We start from the raw sequence: 21,748 nt of genomic DNA, 5'->3' as shown, positions 1-21,748 counted from the left end.
AGCATTAAACCAACCGACTTGCTCACTCACTCACTCACCCACCTGCCTGCCTGCCTGCCTGCCTGCTTGCTTGCCCAATTCATAAAATGCTACTGGTAGTTTTCAAATCAAATTCAAAGGCACTGTACAGTTTGCTATCAAGAATAGTTACATTCTTGTTTAATAATTTACTACTGTAACAGCTCTTTTTATCAGTCATACCATAGACCCTCCTATGGTCATACACACTACTACATTGCATAAGTTCAATGTCAAGTAAGTAAAACTAAAATGTGACCTTACTTGTAGATGCTCTCTGTCAGGTTGTCAATCATTCTCTTGAGGTGTGTATAGAAATCTTTCCCTGACTGAGGTCTGGTGAATGTTGTTGTTGATGACGGAGTGGATGCTCTGCTTGGTAAGTCTGGACTATTCCTGGCACTAGGTGGACGAATTCTACCACTCAATGGACGGCTACTTGATGAAGGTCTAGCAGGGGATGATGATGATGACGACGATGTGACATCTATACATGTACTAAACATGCCTTGGAACCAGGGTAACGAAAACTGGTACATTACATCGATGTATGCTAAGTCTGCCAAGACAAAGTACAAGACAGCACCTCTAGTGGCAACCTGTAAATAAACAGATGAGAGTCTTTCAGGTTTGGTGAACATAATCTCAGGATGCTTTTTATCAATTGTGTGATGATAACACTGATCAATTCTGACTTGTAGGTGTGTATGTATTGTGAAACACTTTTATGGTTTATCCTAAATTCTTGTCCAATGATTTCTTTTCTCAGTGTTTTGCTAAGGTTTTGTAACTCTGGAGGCCAAAAAAAAGATTGTGTGGATCCGATTATTCTCAACTTTAGAGTAGGTGGGGTAGGTAGATTTTTTTCTTCTTCATATGCGAGTGTCTAGTTCAGGTAGTTATGTTTTCCATTATTTTCCATATGATCTCTGTGTTATTCATTTCTTCCTATCAGATGTACAACCATTACAGATTGGAAGAACAGTTTTATAGTGTCTTTTTAAGTTGATGTCAGTTTCTGTATCCGCTATTTCTGCGAGACTTCACAATTTACATGATTTTATTTATTTTTTTCTCAAATACGTTACAAAAAGTTTAGGGTCTCCAGTAAAAAACTAGGTGGAGTCGGGTAACCGGAACCAAACATTTTTTAGGCCTAATAAAAAAAGGGAAATCTGGTACAATAATTAACAATGCTTAATTCTATTGACATTGCAACTCTTAGCAAGTTTTTCACAGAGTGTACTGTATTTAAAATATCTTGTCTTACCAACTATTAAATCTCAGAACTGATTTAAAGAGTTAACATACTCCACTGTGCAGAAACTAAACCTTTGTTTAAAATGTGATTAAGTAGTTATTATCATTTATAATACACTAAAAACTCAGTATGTATAAACTTTCAAAAACTTCTGAATTACCGGCATATATTTTTGTCTTGCCACTTCAATTTTCTTCTGTGTTACTTCAGATTCCTCTACACGATGAAGAATCTCTTCCGACATCTTTTTACTGGTTTGTAGAGTTTCTACTAAGTCTTGGTCATCTAGGATATGTCCTGCAGAGAAAGGTAGGGAAGAGTTTGGATGAAGAGACTTGATAACAGGTGTAGGGTATACACAATCGCTGATTTGCCTGAACTAATCAGTTTGATGATTGTGTTCACATGGCTGGTGACACATTACACCAACTGCAATCATATTATTTGTTGTGTGTGTATGTAGAGAGCTAATCTAATCTGACCATTATGTATTTTCAACTCTATGCTTATTTTCGCTTTTTCACTGAAACAATGCTTGCACCAAAATAAAATCAGCATGTGTGTGAAAATAGAATCACTTGCATTGGGAAATTCTGAATAATCACAGCCAGGTAGATTTAAGTCAAATCTCTGCAATTACTAATAACAGTGATGTGGCTATGAGAAGGTGCAGCGAGCATAATAGTGATGATTCAATTTTTTGGTGTTTTAATAAACGCTGATTTTTGTGTGAGAATGAATTTTTTTCTCAGATTACGCAAACACATGCATTTGTCTTAGCTTTTGTTCTGTATCCTTCACACATTTCAGAACTATCTTTTTTTTTCTTTTTATTTCTTTCCCCATGCTAGTCTTTTCTCCTAACAGAATATTCATTCTCTTCATTAACTGAATAAAGAACACTATGTCCTTTCCTCTATTCAATTCTCCTTATCTAAATGTGAGACAGAGAAACAAAGGAGACACAACTCGTTAATTTAAGATTACCTTCTGATTTTTGTAGAAGACTGAGTGACTTGTCCTCAAATTCTCTCAGCTGTGTCACATCTCTTGCAATACTTTCCAATAATTCACCACGTTGTTGTTCAAGTTTTGGTCTCTCCTGTAAGTTTACATCATTATACATGTAACTATAATTTAGGTCACCTTGCATTTGACAGAAATCACACTTATACTTTTAAGTTTCAAAACACAAATATGGTCAAAATATACAATATGTCACATACATGTATGCATATGCAAGAATCCACTGGTATTTATGAACACACAGGCAAGATTTGACATAGCTGTCATAGAATGGGATCAGAAGGGAAAACAAAATGCCATCCATGATTCTGGTTATCAGAAAGACAAAAGATTGTATAGTTTGGCCACTAGGGGTGCTGTTCAGGAGCAGCTAAGGAGGGCTCTGAGAGTTGAGTACAATAGCGTCCTCTGAAACAATTACCATTTCCCAGAGTTTCATAGTAAATCTGAAAGTTGATGACATTATCAACCAGTCAGAAAACTCTGATACTTTCTTTCAAATAAAGGAACTTGAGTTGTTTTAACCATATTTTGATGAATGCATCTTGTACTGCCATATACATGTTATTTCCCTCACCTTAGGCATCCTCTAGTGACAATTCTTTTGAAAATGACTTTGATGGTGTATGGAATGATTTTTTGGTATTTTTTGTAGCATTTTTTAATATGATGAATGTCTTTCATAGTATGACAAATAGTGAGAGTTATCAACCTACCTGTTTGACAACAAATGATAGAAGCTGGTCTTGTAGACCCTCAAATGTGACAGTAAAGTTAATAATGGTAACCTTGATACAAACAGCTGGCAAGTAGTGGGGGTTTGGCATGTTGGAAGTCATGTACAGTCTGTAATAAAATGTGTTTTATTTATTATATATATAAACTCAGTGATTTGGTTTACTTTATAAAGAAATGTAAATGTATGAGTATAACTGGCTTCCCAGCAATATCTATAGTATCTAACAAGAACATTTCTATTCTATTCTATTCTATTCTATTCTATTCTATTCTGTTCTGTTCTGTTCTATTCTGTTCTTTTTTATTCTGTTCTGTTCTGTTCTGTTCTGTTCTGTTCTGTTCTGTTCTGTTCTGTTCTGTTGTTCTGTTGTTCTGTTCTATTATGTTCGGTTCTTTTCATTCTATTCTTCTCCATTCTGGTATATGTATACCCCAATAAATCTCAACATTTGTGCATTTGATAAAATAATCCCACAGTACATAGAGTGATTTTCAACCTCCATACATGTATTTTGACTATGTCATGTACCACTCTACACACACAGCCACCTTAGTATGTACGCTCACATCTGAGTATCACCTTACACACGCACAGCCATCTTAGTGCGTACACCCTTCACACACATCCATCTTAGTATGTACACTCACATTTGACTATCAAATAGTTAATACTAGACAAACCTGAAGTTTTCATTGAATTCAATCTCTGTATCACCAATCTTGATAAGATCTTGTCCACCTCTATGTATGAGTTCTTTTAGTAAGATAGGATTGAGGGCTGGATCTAAGTGTTCTGTTACATTCTGTAGTAACACTGGTTCACCAACTCTGATAGCTCTCTCCATGGTTCTCATATAGTTAGGATCATCTGCCTGTACAACTTTAAGGGCTGCACCTTCCATCTCAGTTATCCACCTAGATTGGGATTAAAGATATATATCAGATTAGGATTAAACTTAGGGTGAGAAAACAGTTCTCTGACAGATCTAAGGCAAAAGTTGGTCATGAACGAAATAATATCATATTTTATGTATACTTTGGTTTTTATTTCCAATCAAAATACAGATAAATTTGCGATAATTTGTTTGATTGAGGATATTGAATGAGTATGTTTACAGTAGGTTTATCTTTTAAAACTTACTTGACAGCTTGTCCCTGTGGGTCTATCATCAATGGCCAATGGTGTCCCTTCTTGACAAACACTGCATTCTCTGTAGAGTGATTGTCTTGAGGCAAGCCTTCACTTTGCCATCTACGTACCTGAAACCAAAAAAATCATTTGGGTAAATGGAAGACCTAAAGTACATATACATGGAGTTGACATAAGCTATATGTATTTAAATAAAACCATACAAACATCAATTTTGGTAAATGGATGGTGTTCAAATAGTCAAATATCAATTACTATTTATGGTGGAGAGAGGTATTTTATTTTGGCAATTTCAACTACACAGTTAAAAGACACTATAATTGTGAGTGTAGGTTTTAATTGTTTTTCTTTAATTGATATAAATGCTTACATGTACTTGGCAGATCTAAAATACATGACACAAAAGAGTAATACCTTATAAAGTCTCCATTCACTTGATCTCACAGTTTCTGACTAGTCTGTAAGGTATGCTATGTCAGAGCGCCCTCACACATTCACCAACCCCTATTGAGAAGAAGGCAATTGAGGGCATGGAGTGACATAGCGAATCTTACAGTCTAGTTTCTGACTTGCTCCTTTGAATTACCAAAATGTTTAAATTTAAAACACTTACAACAGGGACAACTAAAGACGAGTGCAATGTCTAAAATACTACTGGCTAAAGTATGATGATTTGAACACATAAGTACTTACCGTGTTAGGATCCACCATAGCTTTGATAATAGTATAGTTTTCAGACACTGGTATTTGACTGAGGTGACACCATTCTACCCATCTAGCTACCATATCACGTCTGTATGGAGCTGTGAATGGACCCAAATATGCAATACTACCAGCTGATACCAAGGTATCTCCAACGATACCAAGTAACTTGCCTTCCAACTCTTCCATGGAATCTGCCCAACGGATCTACAAATGATAGCAAAATAAATAAATGTCCATTATATACACCACTGACACAAAATTCACAAAATTCATTCCCTGGTATAAGATATGAACTAAAAGTTGATGTAGAATGACCAACGGAATATATGGGTCCTAGACCAATGCAAAACGAACGTTTTATCTTCTCTGTTCTTTCACCTACCTTTTCATCAGCCAAAGCAGTGATAAGTATGGACGCCCTCTTGAGTCTCAAAGTGGTGAGGACTTTTCTTTCCCTCAGTGCTTCTCTCTGGGCAACACTGTCATTATACTGTTGCTGTAAAACTTGTAGATGGTCTTGGATCTGAAATACGATTTATAATTTGAAGCATGTCAAAACTTTTCATAAGAAAATTAAAACTTTGTTGAAATTATACTCAGCTAGGTATTGGAATGATTGTATGTGCTACCTTGCCAGTGTTGACTCTCAAATTTGCACATACAATCATATCAAAATTCAAGATTTAGCATCTGGTTGCATGGCACATAACTTATACAATAAGTACAATACAGCAATTTCTGGTTTTAAAAGACAAAATTAGTATGATTATTTTATTATTCTATCCATATCTTGATATCTTTAAGATATACCATAGCTATAAATTGTAATGACTTACTTTGGCTAGACTGGCCTGCTTCTCTTGTAAATTCTCCTGTGCCATCTTCAAGGCTTCTTTAGCTTCATCAACTGTCTTCTGTTTTGGCTTCACCATCTGTATCACAATAATAAAACCATATAGTTTGTTAATACAGAAATACTATCTACAAATATATAAGGTACAAAATCTACACACAAAAATTGATTTCTGATGCACACACATGTAGAACTCACTGCTATTAACTTCACTGGACACAGTATGAGGATTATGCCAAGAAAATGTGCAAGCTTTACAAGAAGGTGGTAAAAGGATAGGAAAATGTACAGTTTGCTCACAAGGTGTTACTGCCTTTCCTTATACTTATCAACCAACTAAGCATACCTGTCAGTGATCTCCATAGAATATTGACACAAGAGGGTTCAGTAACATCTTCTATACTATACAGTTTGACACTAGGAAAGGGAGAATCTTAAGCCATGTGACTGTTATGATACCTTTGTTCTCCATACAATATTGTCACATAACAAGAGGGCTTAGAGATCGGTAACACCTTCTTTACTACCCAAGTAAGGGAGCATTTTTAGTTTTGAGACTGTTATGATACCATTCTTACAAGAAATTAAAAGGTATGATTCTAATTTCATTATGAGGGCACTCCTCCAGAAATTACAAGAGGGCTAGACACCTTACTATTTTGTTGAGGGAGAACACTACTTGTTGACAGAGTAAAATGCATATCTTACCTTGTACACATCATGATAATGTTCCAATGCCAGTACCCACAGACAAAGTGATTTACAGGCTACAGATACCTGGCCTACTTTCTCTGGTACAAAGTCTGGCATCCGGGTCAACTTCTTTAGTTTAACAAACACCTGAAATTGTAGTTATGTCACACATTAAAAGCATGCATTACTAGAATCTGGTATTCTCTAACTTTGCACACACTTACATGTTTAAGTTTAAGTTTCCAAATACATAACGTAATTTTACATTTTTACTGTAATTGTACCATTTTCAAAACACATTTAGACAATAACATTGCCTTTGAAATGAGTACAAGTTGATATCATGGCAAATTCTTACCATGTTTATGTAAATGTCAGATTAGGTAGGTGAAAAGACTGTACAGTTGTATTTTTAACATGTTTTTATCAAAATCAAAGTTATAGCTGGCCTCAATAATGAATCAAAACCTCACAAATCAGTAGTTGCGCATATGTAGCTGATTTTACACAAAGTCTTTCACTGGTGAAATAGATAATAGACCATGTCGCCAGTTCCAAAATGCATTGCACATCTCTCCATACAATGCCATGTACGTACTGAGGAGTTTGAACATGCTACTCAGGGGGATAGTTGTCACCTGACCATACCCTGAGTTCACCAATAAAATCCCTCTGTCATTGATGGCATTTAGTATTTTTCTATAAAATCACTCAATCAATGTTCAAATGTAATGAAAGCAAAACAAGACTAAATGTAACAACATAAGCGATGTCCTCTCGTACAATGCATCTTGGAACCGGAAAATCAACTATGGATATCTCTGACACGATATGAAAACTCAATAATGCAAACTGTGAATTATCATAAACTCAACTAGTTTGCACAAAAGCATTATTCTTTGCAAATCTTTATTTAATTCTAAACCTTAAATATTGATTCATTAATCTATAAACTTACCTTATCTGGTACACTATTTTTATCAAAAGTGACCAGCATTTTCAGGAAGCTTGCATCAGCTAACACTTGCTTGGCTGTCTTCCAGTCTGGTTTTTGTTGTATCAGGATACACACAGCCCCCATCACATGCATGACTAAGTCTGGTGGTTTGCTATAGACACGGATTTCAGAGATATCTGACTTGTCTAAAGAATCTAGTGAGGCAATGGCTTCTTGTAAAGCTGGTATTACAGAATTCAAGTCTTGTTGGGCTTCCTAGGAATGAAAGAGAAAGATGTAAGTTGACAGTGATTACAGGATGGATGAAATGATTTATAAATACATCTGATTCAACAACTTCATTGTATGACATACTGTAAACCTGGAGATTTTCACTAAAGACTTATTGTCACTTATTTCACTGGAAAACAAAAATGCAAAAATAAGTGACTGAAATGCCTTCTTGTACATTAACACAATGTACTAATCTGGTAATTAGTAAAAACTAGCTGAAGACTGTAAAATCACAAAATTTTCTAGTAGCGAAAACATCTAGGTTTACAGCATATAATTATACAGTACAGGCAAGGCTGAAATGAAACTGTTCTAGTACTTGACAAATACTTTCCCTGTGACGTAATGTGACACTTGCATGCCACTACCAAGGTTGTAATATCCCAGTAATTATCTAAGCCTTGAATGTGCTATCCCCAGATGTAACATTAGGTGGTCAACAACAAAAAGGTAATAACTCAATATGATGTCTTTCTACAATCAACAATAACCCTTGACACAACTATCGTTTCTTTGTTTATGTAGACACAACTCTTCTTCTTATGTCATCCACAATCTAGCTGTTGTGACATGAAGAGTTTACTCCATTGTGCATGATTTTGCATAGTATCCAACAGTGACTTTCCGCTCATTCTAGTTTCCTTTTCAATGATCATTTTCAACGTTGTGTTTGGCCAGTCACGATGGAGCGAAACATCTGGTTCCCAAAGCAGTACTTGACTGGCTGCCTCGTTGTGTCTCATTATATGTCCAGCCAGGCGAAGACAATGTAGTCTGATAACTGTTGTTATTCAAGGCAGGTCACCATATAGGACCTTGTTGGAGATATGATACAGAACAAATGCCATACTTAGCTTGCCACTGTTATAAATATATTTACCTAATATCTATGGCTTTTGAAAACTTCTGTATATTATCATAGAACTGTTTTGCTTTGTGACTTACATCAGCATATTCCTGTACGATCTGTGCTTCTCTCTTCATGACAGCTTCTTCTTGTTCAACAATCTGTCTGACTTCATCTACAGCTTCTTGATCTTTAGATAGTTGTTCTAGTAGCAGTTCAGTGTCCTAAAAAAGTCAGTACAAAAGAAAAACAAGATTCATCAAAAGTCCTCACAAAAAAAGTAGAAAATTTCAAACCTGATGTAAATCAAACATATATATGCACTCAGTACAGTGTATTTCTGTGTACACCAGATTGATAATGTGTTGGGTTTCACATACACAGTACATACTTTATATTTTACTTCAATACATATTCAAAATGTTATCGCCTTGGTAGATTGGTAGATAGGTAGGTGGCTTTCACAAATGGACTATAAAACAAGGAAATGCTGTCTCTCTTTTTAGTACTGAGAAGTTAGAATCACAGTTTACGGACTTTGAACTTTCCTCTCTGGTGTACATGTATATAGCCATGTATTCTTGATACTGAATGTCCATAAGTCAATATGCTACAGAGAAATCTTCCATTTGATTTTTTAAAATACTGATGACTGTGTAACTATCTTATATACCCACCCTAGCTTTCTCTTCTATCTTGGGTCCTAGGTTCTTCAATTCATCTTGCATGGTGTCTACCAATGAGTTGGCTTCAGATAGTTTGGATAAACCAACAAACAGTCGATTTCTGTAAAAAATATCCAAAACTGAATCATTCTCCTATCTACATACTGGTGACAGTTTAAAGTCACACAGAGTAACTGTATTTACTGATACATTCAAATCAAGTCATTATTATATGGCATTGTCAGCTGTAGACAGAAATGTTTGGATATAAATATTACAACCTGCAAAAAAAGACATCGATGTGTTTGCTTTCTATTAGTAAGTCTGAATGAGACAAGCTTCATGCACAGACATACACTCTAATGTGCCAGTAACTTATCAAAGTATAAACACCACATGAGCCTGGGGGTTCCAAGCCTCTGTTTACTGATAGAACACTACATGTTATAACATTGAGTATGACTGCTACTGTTACATTATAACTGTCCACTGATATAAAACAAACTGATAAAAGCCTCGTAAGAACCTACATCAGAGGCAAACACTATTGTTTTTGTATCAGTTGTATTTTTGTTTTTACAAATTCTGTCATTGCGTGAAGTCTTTCCTTGGCTCACTTCATTCAAGCAAATGTATTGGTGGTTGGTTTTTTTCAGTTGTATTATGGGCATAAAGTGAGTGACTGAGCACATGACATTTTGTCAGGTTGAAGAAACTAGTGCGAGAGTACCTGAAAAATTTAAATAATGTCTGTACTTCTTGTACATGCAGTTAGGTACTTTTATCATTTATAATAATATTATTTTCCTTTCAAAAATTAAAATCATGCATACCTGATTCTTGCAATATTACAAAACTAGAAAACTTGACAAAAACAGCTGAAATATCTTACAGTAACTAATTATTATTTATTTTATCGAAAAATATTTGATGAGGCTTTACACCTGGTATTCTTAATAGTACCATAGAACTCATCTCACCTGTTGTCTAAGAACTCCTGTCTGTTTTTCCTCAACATATTAGAGTACAGTTGAATAAGGTCCAGGTAACTGGAGGGTGTTGTATAATAGTGACGTCTTAATTCATTGTAAAACTTGCCAGTCATCGATGTCACATCTTTGTGGATATCTACACATACTCTGGCAATGTTTAACATCAAATTCTGAAACAAGAAAAAAACATATTATGGAAATTTATTGAAAGTTTTATCATAATGAAGCAACAACTATGAGTTTACATTTCAGAAATTTTATTAGTGAAATGCTAGGAACTAATGCAGCTAAGTAGTGACTATCATAAAATTAAATGTATATTTTCATTCATTGTATTATTAAAACAACAGTCTACACTAGTCTTGGTTTCACAGGTCTATGCCAAGTAAGTCATGGATGGTGGCTGTATATCATTTATAAACATTTCTCTACACTGAGTGATACTAATGCACATTTTTTACGAACCCAGTATTTGACAGTGTGTTCAAAGTGCTGTATGATTACTACCCTTGCACAACTTAACTAGACACTTTCCAAACTACAAGTTGAGACCATACATCTGTTCTGCCACTAGGCACATGGGATCACACCATTCTGTTAAATACCAAACTCATCCTACCAGTACCCAAGCTGGGTGGTTACAACATGGTATGGTTCAAATCTTGACAAAAGCCGCCTTCAGTCAAACAGAGACAAAGGGCAGTAGTGGGCTTGTACCCGCTTTATGTAGAGTAATGAGTGATCCACTCTCTGCATGACCTCATCATGGATTCACAAATTCTATCCCCCCCCCCCCAAGAATACACCATCTATACCGTGTTCTCATCCAACTTACCATTGTATCCTGTCCTTCCTCCATACCAAAGTCTACGTTAGTAAAGTAGACCTGAGCTACACTCAGCATGGCTGTCTCACTCCATTCATCATACCAATCAATTGTACAGCAGTTGATCAATGATGGATGCATACGGCAACGGTGACGGAATGTTGTACCTGCTGGACTTGTAGCTAAAACTACATGTAATCTACTTCTTACCCTCTGAAATCAATGAGATAGTTCAGTCAATGTATTTTGAATTTGTAATTTGATGCTACATAGTAAGCAGAATGATATAATAACAACAGTATAATTTTTATCATTATCACAAATCACTCTATATCAAATTTTGCCAAACACAATACACACAACACCCCCCCCAAAAAAAAAAAACTCAAAAAAAACCCACAAAAACAAAAAAAAAACAATGAAATAAAAAATGAAAATATCTTGTAAGTTATAAATACACTGATGTACAATGTCATTACATTGACAATTGACAATAAATGATCCTGATTTTATCACTTATCAATGTTTTCTACAGTCTGTATTTTATTCTATTTTTGTATTTTGTGGGGTGTTCATCTTATCATCAGTGACACAATGTTTTTCTCATCCTGTCGCAGTAATCTGTATTTATCATTTTGCCAGACTGAAGACATACAGGGTCAGTCAAGTCAGGAGAAACTTAGAAATAAATAGGGCCACTAGTACACAAATCAAAGCTACGTTGTTGTACCTGGATAAAGAATGCATAGACATCTTCTCTTGTATCTGGTACCTCAGCTGCTGCTGCAGCACCTTTTAAATCCATACTTAGAGAATCCAGATCATCAGCATCAAACAAATCTGGCACTTCTCCAGAATTCAGGATACAATTAATGTCTTCTAGGAAAGACTCCTACAAATACAAGGATGACATTCAAAATTAGAGACAGGAAATCACATTTTGTTGAAAGTATGGTTGAATGTGTTTTGAGGAGAAATTTCCCTAAAAAAGAGAAATTCTTCAATTCTCTCCAAATTTTGACATTTGAAATCTTGCTTCTGGGTCCTTTTGAAATAATAAAAAAAAACCTTGTGTAGATCCATTGACTTGTTTTCATGGAAACTGACAATCTTTTATTTCCCGATAGAGTTAAATGACTTGATTGATTGATTGATTGATTGATTGATTGATTGATCAATGGATGGATCAATTGATTGATTGACATGTACATTTTGATTGATTGATTAACTGACATGTACATTTTGATTGATTGATTAACTGACATGCACATTTTGTCACAATTTAAACATACTAACCTTGACGATATCACTATCTGTTAGTAGAAATACAGTATTTACACCATTTACTCCAGTCTGCCTGAACACTTTCTTCAAGTCGTCTCTGAAATCTTGTTGGTTGTATCCCCTGGTAAGAGTTAGCTTGTAGAGTTCACAACCAGCGATATGACATGCTAACTGTACTGAACTGCTCTTACCACAGCCATCTAAACCCACCAGTAACATGTGACCACCAGGTTGACGAAACACTCTGGCAGCTCTCGTCAAATGCTCCACAGCCTCTTTGAAGAAAACTAGCTGTTTGCTGGACTGTAAGAGGGAATGGAACCGATAATGAGAACATTAAAACATAACATAAACTCCAATGATAATGTAATAAATATAATTTAAATAAGATGTGGTGGTATCATACATATTCTGACAAGGGGAATCATGAATCTATTTCATTTTTTAAAAAAGCTACAGACTTTTATTTCTCTTAGAGAAGCCAGTACCTGTGATGAAAATGTTTATCTTATAATGAACTATCTAATTTGTTTCATTTCTGAATCACTGCATTCCATATATTAGATTTTTTTGCTCTAATGAGCTGAGAATGAATACAGACTCTTGTTTGACAATTAAAAAAGTTTAACTTTTAGGAAATTAGGTGTGTGCAGTGAAATGTAATCATTGAGATCGCTATGGAACACGTAGTGCAGAAAATGAAATCCAAAAAAGCTGCATCTCTTGTCAAGACATATACTGTATTTTGTATGGAAATAGTACCCAGAGGCTGGTAATATAGTGAAACAAAACTTAGACCCTATCAAAGCCTGTTAAGATAAGATGTTCACAATGTTCACCTGGATGCTTAGTCTGTTGATTAGATTGTGCTACATACCTGTGTATTACCATAGTTAAGTCTGATTTGGTATTCTTCTAGAGCTGATGCCAATTTCTTCTGGTCTGTTATCAGAGTATAGGACCTGGCTGAAGCTGGGGCATTCATATTGATAAAGTCACCAAACATAATGGGTTCATCTCTTAGCTTCTCTGCTGTCCATTTTACCTGGAAGAGTTTAAAATGTTACCATTTACATCACTGTTGCAATTCTTTGCCATAGGGCATCCAGGTATTTACGACTAGTAACACTGAAGTAAAGAACTTTCTCTATGTGCTACACTTGTTTATAGCATTCATATCAAGTGTATTTTAATAGTACACTGTTTCAATAGGTTTATTTATAAGCCTAACAAGTGGCCTTTCTAATGTGGTCGATTAGCAAATAGAACAGTATACTTTTTACACTTGATATGGATGCTATAAACGATTGTGGTATATACAGAAAATGCTTTACCTTGGTGTTCTGGGTTGTACTTGATATGGATGCTATAAGCGATTGAGGTACACAAGAAAACACTTTACTTTGGTGTTATGGGTTGTAAATTTGTCAAACAAATACAGAAGTTTGAAAATTGTTTGTACCACTTGTCAGTCTTGCTTATTGTGAGAACAATGTCATGTGAAGATTGCTGTTGTTAAGATATAATACAGATATTCATTTTTTGTTGACTTCCCCCACAGTAGGGTTTGTTTTTTCCAGTCGAGTTGCAGCAACAACTGAGGAATAACAAAGTTATTACCTTGAAATAATTGTGTAAGTCATCAGCTAGAAACTGCATGAATTGAAATCTGTCTTCATCAGAAACCAATCTATCATGGAGTACTCGGGTAGCTTCATGGGCAAACAGCTGTGCAGTGTTATCAGAACTTGTGATCACTTTCTCGTCAGCTTGCAGTAAACCATTTATAATCTGAAAGAAATGCAAACATGAAAAAGTTTTATTTCTATCTCTATTAACAGTAATGTTCTGAATTAAGTGATAACACACTGTAACTGCATGTTGTAAGCTTCAACTTGTCGATGAAAGACGCTTTGTATTGAACAGCGCCCTCTAGTGTTGGAGCCCAGCCAGCCACTTAAATTGGACAGTGTGTAGATAACTGTTAAATATTAATGAATATAGTGTTCCATCCACCCTGTGGTACGAATTGTTTTGTCATACACACAAGTCTCAATGAAAGAGTGACATTTTTTTCAAAACAATATATACTTACGCTTGACAAATCTCTAAGGTTGAATGTATAATGTGATTTAGCTGGTGTTGGTAACATATTGGCACTCATCTTGTAATACACAGCAATAGAGGCAGCTACCAATGGTACCATTAACTCTTTGATATCTGGCATGAAGTCACGGTTCTCAAAGAATCTACCAAGCTGAACTTGATAAATGTGTTGTAACGACCTTACTGAGGGTTGCGGTAAGGCTAAAATACTGGAGAAAAGAAACAACAAATTTGTTGAATTATTATTACTATTTTTGCTCTTTTTAATTATTATTATTATCATTATTGAAGAAGACACATTTGCTTGATTGATATGACATTTCTACCACCACCAGGTGGGCCATGCTATGCAAATTTGACTATCATTTCTGCTTACTTGAAAGTTTTTCGACACCCTTGCACTGATAACATTTCTACGCCTCCCAGGTGGACTTCAAGCTGTTAATATGCAAATTTTAATTTACTTACTTGAAGTTTTTCAACAGTCTTGGACTGACAGCATTTCTACCACCACCAGGTGGACCACATGCTGCTATAAGATGTACATCCAGAATATCCTATCAAATGAAACAACATTGAGAAATGAGTTTGGTTGGAGAACAGTTTTATGGGTAAACCATCCACTCATTAATTTCACACTGGGGTTCATTCAACCTGTATTTGAGTTGCAATGGAAACACACAATAGATATCTCATTTGAATATGTTAATTTGATTTTGTTTGAAACATTAGCGCTCTGCTGGTTAAGCCATTATAACAAATTTCTCAATTTCTGGATAAACTCAAAAATTACAACCATAAAAGTGAAATATTTTATACCTCTGCCATATATTAAAAGTTCATTAAGTTTTGAGATCAGAAATACTAAAAGTTGCAGTTTGCCTTTCTGAGAATTTGATAGAAAAATGAAAAGTATACAAGATAGGCATATGTTATAACACAAACCACTACAATATGAAATACAAAAAGATACTAGGTAGACTAACAAACCTTCCAGTGCAGTCTCTTGACATCATAGAATCCACCCAATTCAAGATACTGTCGTAGTAACTCTAGAGGGGGCTGTGCTCCGTATTCTTCTGGTGATGGCATATTCAGATCATCAATGAACACTATCACCTAGATGAGAATGGCATAAGATTTCAAACAGGATCAAAACTTTGGATGGAATGAAATGTGTTTAGCAAAAAAACTTTAGAGATTAAACAAATACTGGTTTCTGATGAAAAATATAGAGAGTAACTTGGATAATACTTTTCATATGGCATGTATTAAGCAGTTCTATCCACAAATAAGTACCCTACAAAAGGCACTCCTATAATCTCTACACTACATGTAGGGCAATTTGGCATTTACTCATGGGTTGGATGGTAATGTAACAATTTACATACATTTACAGTTACATATAAAACAAAATTCAAGTTGATTTAAGAGACTGTGTGTACATCATGTCTAATAGCAGACATACATATTCATTAGATGCACACTGAATATTCATGAATATTTATGTAAAGGTAGTAATCTTTTAGGAGTTCCGATTTAATACACTTGAAGTAATGTTACCACTTATCCATACTGAAGCAATTCACTGACTTTTACAACAACAACAACAACAACAACAACAACAACAACAACAACAACAATAACAACAACAACAACAATAACAACAATAACAATAACAACAACAACCCTCCATGCTAACTTATGTTTGATAGATGACCTACCTTCTTTCCCCTAGGACCTCCTACAGAATCCTTACTTCTTTTAATCAGTTTATGCAGTATCTGTGCCTGAACTCTAGCTGCACTAGTCTGTGCACTCAATTGTAACATGGTATGAATCATACCACCAGTTGGCTTCCTAACCTGTCCTGTCATCAATGACAGGTCTAAGGAATTGTCTTTCTCACCAAGTAAAGCTGCAAAACAAAACGTGGAGGGGTTACTATAAATTTGCAAAACTTTAAAAAAGTCAAAAGATTTTACTTGATAAATGATAGATAGATACTATTGGTCCTCTATAATATATTCAGAGAGACATAATTTATGAATAACATCCTGTAGATATCAAGATCCTCCTGGAGTGTCTCTTGGGTCTACACTGTGTGATACACAGGCAAACAGATTATTACACGACTCACACCAGGTTTACAGCCCATTTCATGTTAGTGTTCACTGGCTCTGTGTGATGTATACAACCATGAAGAAACTAATAAGAAACTGCACATGTTACGATAGCAAGATTGAATGAATACAGTTTCTTGTGACATTTATCTAAATGAAATAAACTAATGTGTCACCATGCAGACATCAAAACATTGGCGCCACATGTCTGTGTCTAGCTGCAGTATGTTTATAATAAATGGTTATATTTCATTTAGACTAAATGTAGCAAGAAACTACGATGTTGCTATCTTAAAGTATAGAATGTACAGTTTCCTATTGGTTTCTGCTTAGTTGTATCAAACAGAGCCAGTGAACGCTTACATGTAACTGGCTTTATTTCTTGCAAACATAGAAAGAAAGGTACTGAGTGATACCCAGGAATAATGGTTATTTTTAGTGAACCTACACAATAATGAAACACAAGCAGGTTTTTATACTTTCTGGGTAAAAATTTAATCTCTATTATGTTTTACACATTGGGTGATATATTTCCCCAGGCCAAATTTTAGATAACCTCACTTATTAATACATGTACTCTCCAACTACATTTGCTATCTTATCTTAACAAAACTTACGTGCATTAGCATCTTGGTCGTCATCACCAAATATTCCGGCAGTTAATGCAGTAATGTTAGACAGGATATTTTGTCCTTTGTCAGAGTAGTTGAAGACGTCTCCTAATACTGTCCCATCCTGTGAGGTGGTGCCTTTATCCTTGACAAGTCTCTTCAAAGCATGGTTGATAATGGCTGTCTTCCCAACACCTGATTCACCTGTTGAGAGAGGAAAAGTTATATAGTTATCATTGTCTGCAGTTAGACAACCTAAGACTTGTGAAAACTTTTCCTTTTTTTTGATAGTTTTTGTCAAGTCGGTCAAAAAATTCACAACACAGTGAAATGCTAGTGACCAACAAACACTATACCTAGTCAAAGAATTCCAATGGCACTGCAAAGTATGTTGTTACAATTTTTTAATATATGCACAGAGCAGTGTTGGCATGGTATAAATTGAGGTTGTAAGCTTTTTCACTTTGACAAAACTAGTTAATAACTAAAAAAATAAAACCTTGATTTAGTAACATGTTAAATGTCGATGCATTCCTTAGATGTCATTGGTATCGTTTCCTGGCCTTGTTAGCACAGTTGACACTTAATAGGAGTTTTCTGAACATTCTAATATGGGTATCCTAAATTATGTCATAGAATTGTTAATGTATCATGTATGAATAGCAGGTTTGAGTTCTGTCAACACATGAGGGCAAATATGTCTCACTAAGTAGAATACAACATGTAACTTTTAAAAGTGGCACAAACTGAGTTTATAAGTTTTTTTCACTCAGTTATCTTCTTGCATTGTTAGAACAGCTAATTATGTAGTAGGGACTTCCTCAACATTTTGATATGACAAAAAATTTACATCACATGATTGATAAGTTGTATCTTAATACCAGGTTTGAGTTCAGATAATTCCAATGATGGTCAAGTATGTCTCAATAAAATAAGACAGTTTTTGAATATGAAGCAAGAAAACTACACCCAAAAACATAAACTCAGCTAATAATATACAGCTAAAAAAAATACCTCCAAATGTATACAAATTCATCATCTGGCCCATTAATCGAGTACCTAGGACATGTAATACATATATGGTACATAGTCTATAGTCAAGGAATTGACCCTGCCTTACCTGCCAGTAAAACCGGATTCTTATTGAGCAGTAAGAGACTTGCAAGGAATGTATATCTGACAACATCTACTGTAGGTACAAGCTCTCCTTCCTCTAGATCAATCTTCTTACTCATCTGTGTTGTCAGTCCCATCTGTTCACCTAGTGACACATGGGTTACTCCTTTATCAATCAATGACTTGGTACTGGGTACTAGTACATCCCATGGTACAAATTTACCATTCTCAAAGTTGATGAAGTAATGGAAGATGGTACGGCTTCCAGATGGTAACCTCACACCTGGGGAGAAAGATCAATTTAGAAATTTGGATATTATCACCTTTGATACTTCAAACCACTGATTTTTTTTTTAAACTTAGGAACTTATCACAAGTGAGTAGTTTTAGCACAGCTTTTGACAGGCAAACTGGGATGGTTGGAAGATTTATGTTGTATTGTGTCTTTACTTCTCATCATTTCATTCAAAATATCGGGGGGGGGGGGGGGGGGCAGCTTATATCACAGTATAAAATATGAATTTGCCACCTTATCAGCCTGCATTTACAGCAACTGTTTAGGGCTGAACGACACGATATATCTTATTGTCTAACTGCAATGTCACCTGTATATGATATGAATTACTTTGACAGTAACTGTGAAAGTCACATTTAGGAAATATGACTCAACAGTCTCATTCAGAATCTATAACCAGTGTGCCCTCTAAGCCAATTTGACGTGCCACTGACGCACCAAAATTTGGTGTTCCCCCATCTCTTACTATGTGGTGACTCACAAGAAATCTCAGTTTTTCTCATTTTGACTCAGAACAACAAAATTTGGCTATCGTTAGAGGGCACACTGTCTATAACATACAAAACTACTTACCGAGTGGAGGTTCCACATCAAACATTTCCCGTACAAAATTATCAAATTCATAACTGATATCAATTCTGATTTCTTTCTCCTTGCCCACTGTTTTAGTACTAGTAGTAATACCAATATCATCTTCACTATCATCCTCTCTCTTCAAGACACCACCAACAGACCAAGTATAACAGAAGACAAACACCTTGCCCAACAAATTCAAAAACTGATCTGGGTTTTTCTGGAGATACCATTCTTTCTCATCCCTATAGGAAAAGATAAGTAATAACAGAAGTTAGAAAGGTTGGTACAAGGAGTCAGTTGCGTGAAGTGTTAGGACAAGTGACTAGGATTTACTTGATAGTAACAAAGTCCCAAGTTGTGAATTTGGAATTTCATCATTTTTTTAACAGACTTTGGTTGCATGTAATAACATATTTTCTTGGTTTTGTATTTTATGACATATTAAAATAAAGAGGAAATTCAGAATTGCATGTATAGCATACTAGCTACTTGTACAAAGTGTGTATAGACTACAACAAAACATCTGATGTACTCTGGAAATCTGACTTGTAAAGATTGGAGAGAGCATTAATCTTTGTGAATCCAATAAAAATCACAAAATACAAAAAACAAAAAAACTTACTTGTTTTTACTCTTTAATTGTTGTAATTTTTGTTGTCTTTCTCGCTCCCTTTCCCGTTCCTTTTCCCTCCTTCTTTCTTCCTTCCTCTGTCTTCTGCTACTCCTTGAAGATCTTCCTGAAGCAGCTGAAGTAACAGCTGTAGACGGCTGACTGTCTCCACTAGCTGGCCTGTGCTCTTCTACAAAACAGATATTTTACATTCAATGACATATTCCTTTTTTTTCTCTTTCAATCTTAGTAACAACTTCAAGCAACATTTCTGTAATGATTCTTAGGAGTGTAGATAACTGTAATTTTAGACCTTGCCATTCCAACTGTGTATCATTGAAGATGGAAAATCATACCGTGTTGCTGTTCCTAGAAGTTTACAACAAGAGGGCATAGTGACCAGTAACATTTTCTGTAGTTGTGGATTGAATATTTTCCCAATTTTTCATAAAGTATGAACGAGGAGGTTATAATTATATTATAATCATAGTCATGAAAAAAAATCATGACCTAAGGGTTGGTCACTACTCGTCTAGTGACTCATAGTGACAAGGCCCCCTTAGGTCATTCATATTTACCTCACCTGCACAAAGAAAAATAGTGGGGAATAATACTTATTCCAATTCTGATATAGCCTTTACACTGAGGATCAGCCATAGCACAAAACATCTGTTATTACTTGTTTTTCAAGGAGCGAAATAAAAATGATAGTTGGATTTAGTGACTCTTTTAATAAGATTTTGCACAAAATGAAATCTTGGGAGTGGTTGAGCATGCAGACGTGGGCAGCACTAATACTAGGTTGTAGACTGAATTTCATACAGTGATACTACTGATAGTCAAAACTGTGACATACAGAGAGTGTGAGACAACATTGACACTTACCTAGGTGTCCATAACCTCCATGTGTTGCCAGAAACTCCAAGAATGCATCTAGTAAGTTACATAATGTAGTGATAATACTCATTGCAGGAACTGGTACATGTTGATATTTGTAGTATTTCTGTATAAATGCCATACCTGCATCTATACTCTTCTCACACAGTGCTAGTAAGTGTTGTTTACCACTCAGTGGAATCTGTCAAAACAATCAAATCATTTGTTAAAGGCCAGGGATTCAATCCCACAGTTCTCACATTAGTGTTATCTATTTTAATCAGTAGAGCCATCATGATGAGGATTACAAAGGATCATTCTTTTGTTCTGGACAACTTTTTCTATAGCTCCACCCGATGACTGTTTTTCAGACCTAAATTTTGACCCCAATTCGAATTATTTTACCCATGATCAGGATGGTTTTATATTTATACTTTGCATCAGATTTACTGTAAAGGCTAGCGTCAGATTAGGATTAAAATTCAAGTGTAAAAAATAGTTATTTGACAGGGCTATTGAAGAAGATGGTCCTGAGCAAAAGACTGATTTCTATTCAATCCATGCAGCTCCACTGATGAGATAGTAGTAAGCCAAGATCATGGGCTTCAAACATTGGGGTTTAAGTCACCATAGCTATGTACTTGACAGTAATTTTGTAAGCCAATGAAAATATCACAATTAAAGCAAAAAGTTCCAAAAAGGATATTTTAATTCCTATTACCCGGTACTATACTTGTAGGCATACTATATAACAGTTACTATCATAAATTTGACTTCATTTACCTCTCTAGAAAGTCTTGATATCCAAGTCTGTACATAAGGCTTCCAGCCAAGGTCAACAGGATCCTGAAATGATGTAAATGATAACATGAAAACTTCATAGATAATCAAAGAATACGGGTTAGTACAGATAACAGCACATATTTCAATTTCATTTTTGTCTACTGTATGGCAAACTCTAACAGTCAATAGAAGAGCGAGAGGCTTTCAAAAACACATTTAGGAAGGACAGATCTTGATAAAATATGTCAAAACATATAGCAAAAACCAAACATGGTTAATACCTCAAAACAAACAACACAGAAAATTCAGTCTGACTACAGAGACTGCATGCTGATACATAAAGAAGCTAGAACTTGAGAAAAT

The 21,748-nt window shown here is 35.2% G+C and overlaps 1 protein-coding gene across 1 annotated transcript in view; it reads right to left on the bottom strand.

Moving 5' to 3' along the window:
* The window catches only part of LOC144443850 (dynein axonemal heavy chain 6-like), an 87,730-nt gene that overhangs the window by 18,073 nt on the left and 47,909 nt on the right, over nt 1–21,748 (bottom strand). The window contains exons 44-72 of the mRNA XM_078133425.1: nt 21,386–21,448; nt 20,612–20,804; nt 19,739–19,916; nt 19,114–19,358; nt 18,250–18,528; nt 17,136–17,333; nt 16,120–16,313; nt 15,386–15,514; nt 14,864–14,952; nt 14,385–14,604; nt 13,910–14,080; nt 13,167–13,334; nt 12,302–12,592; nt 11,736–11,897; nt 11,015–11,218; nt 10,168–10,349; nt 9,200–9,308; nt 8,617–8,746; nt 7,403–7,653; nt 6,460–6,591; nt 5,735–5,830; nt 5,281–5,421; nt 4,887–5,102; nt 4,185–4,303; nt 3,725–3,958; nt 3,022–3,151; nt 2,267–2,381; nt 1,440–1,576; nt 283–617 (exon numbers count right to left, since the gene is read on the bottom strand). Of these exons, the coding sequence (XP_077989551.1) occupies nt 283–617; nt 1,440–1,576; nt 2,267–2,381; nt 3,022–3,151; nt 3,725–3,958; nt 4,185–4,303; nt 4,887–5,102; nt 5,281–5,421; nt 5,735–5,830; nt 6,460–6,591; nt 7,403–7,653; nt 8,617–8,746; nt 9,200–9,308; nt 10,168–10,349; nt 11,015–11,218; nt 11,736–11,897; nt 12,302–12,592; nt 13,167–13,334; nt 13,910–14,080; nt 14,385–14,604; nt 14,864–14,952; nt 15,386–15,514; nt 16,120–16,313; nt 17,136–17,333; nt 18,250–18,528; nt 19,114–19,358; nt 19,739–19,916; nt 20,612–20,804; nt 21,386–21,448 (5,111 nt within the window). The remainder of the gene's footprint in view (nt 1–282; nt 618–1,439; nt 1,577–2,266; nt 2,382–3,021; nt 3,152–3,724; nt 3,959–4,184; nt 4,304–4,886; nt 5,103–5,280; nt 5,422–5,734; nt 5,831–6,459; nt 6,592–7,402; nt 7,654–8,616; nt 8,747–9,199; nt 9,309–10,167; nt 10,350–11,014; nt 11,219–11,735; nt 11,898–12,301; nt 12,593–13,166; nt 13,335–13,909; nt 14,081–14,384; nt 14,605–14,863; nt 14,953–15,385; nt 15,515–16,119; nt 16,314–17,135; nt 17,334–18,249; nt 18,529–19,113; nt 19,359–19,738; nt 19,917–20,611; nt 20,805–21,385; nt 21,449–21,748) is intronic.

The sequence above is a fragment of the Glandiceps talaboti genome, chromosome 2 (genome assembly GCF_964340395.1).
Source record: "Glandiceps talaboti chromosome 2, keGlaTala1.1, whole genome shotgun sequence".
NCBI lineage: Eukaryota > Metazoa > Hemichordata > Enteropneusta > Spengelidae > Glandiceps > Glandiceps talaboti.
This window is presented reverse-complemented; position numbering and strand designations above follow the sequence as displayed.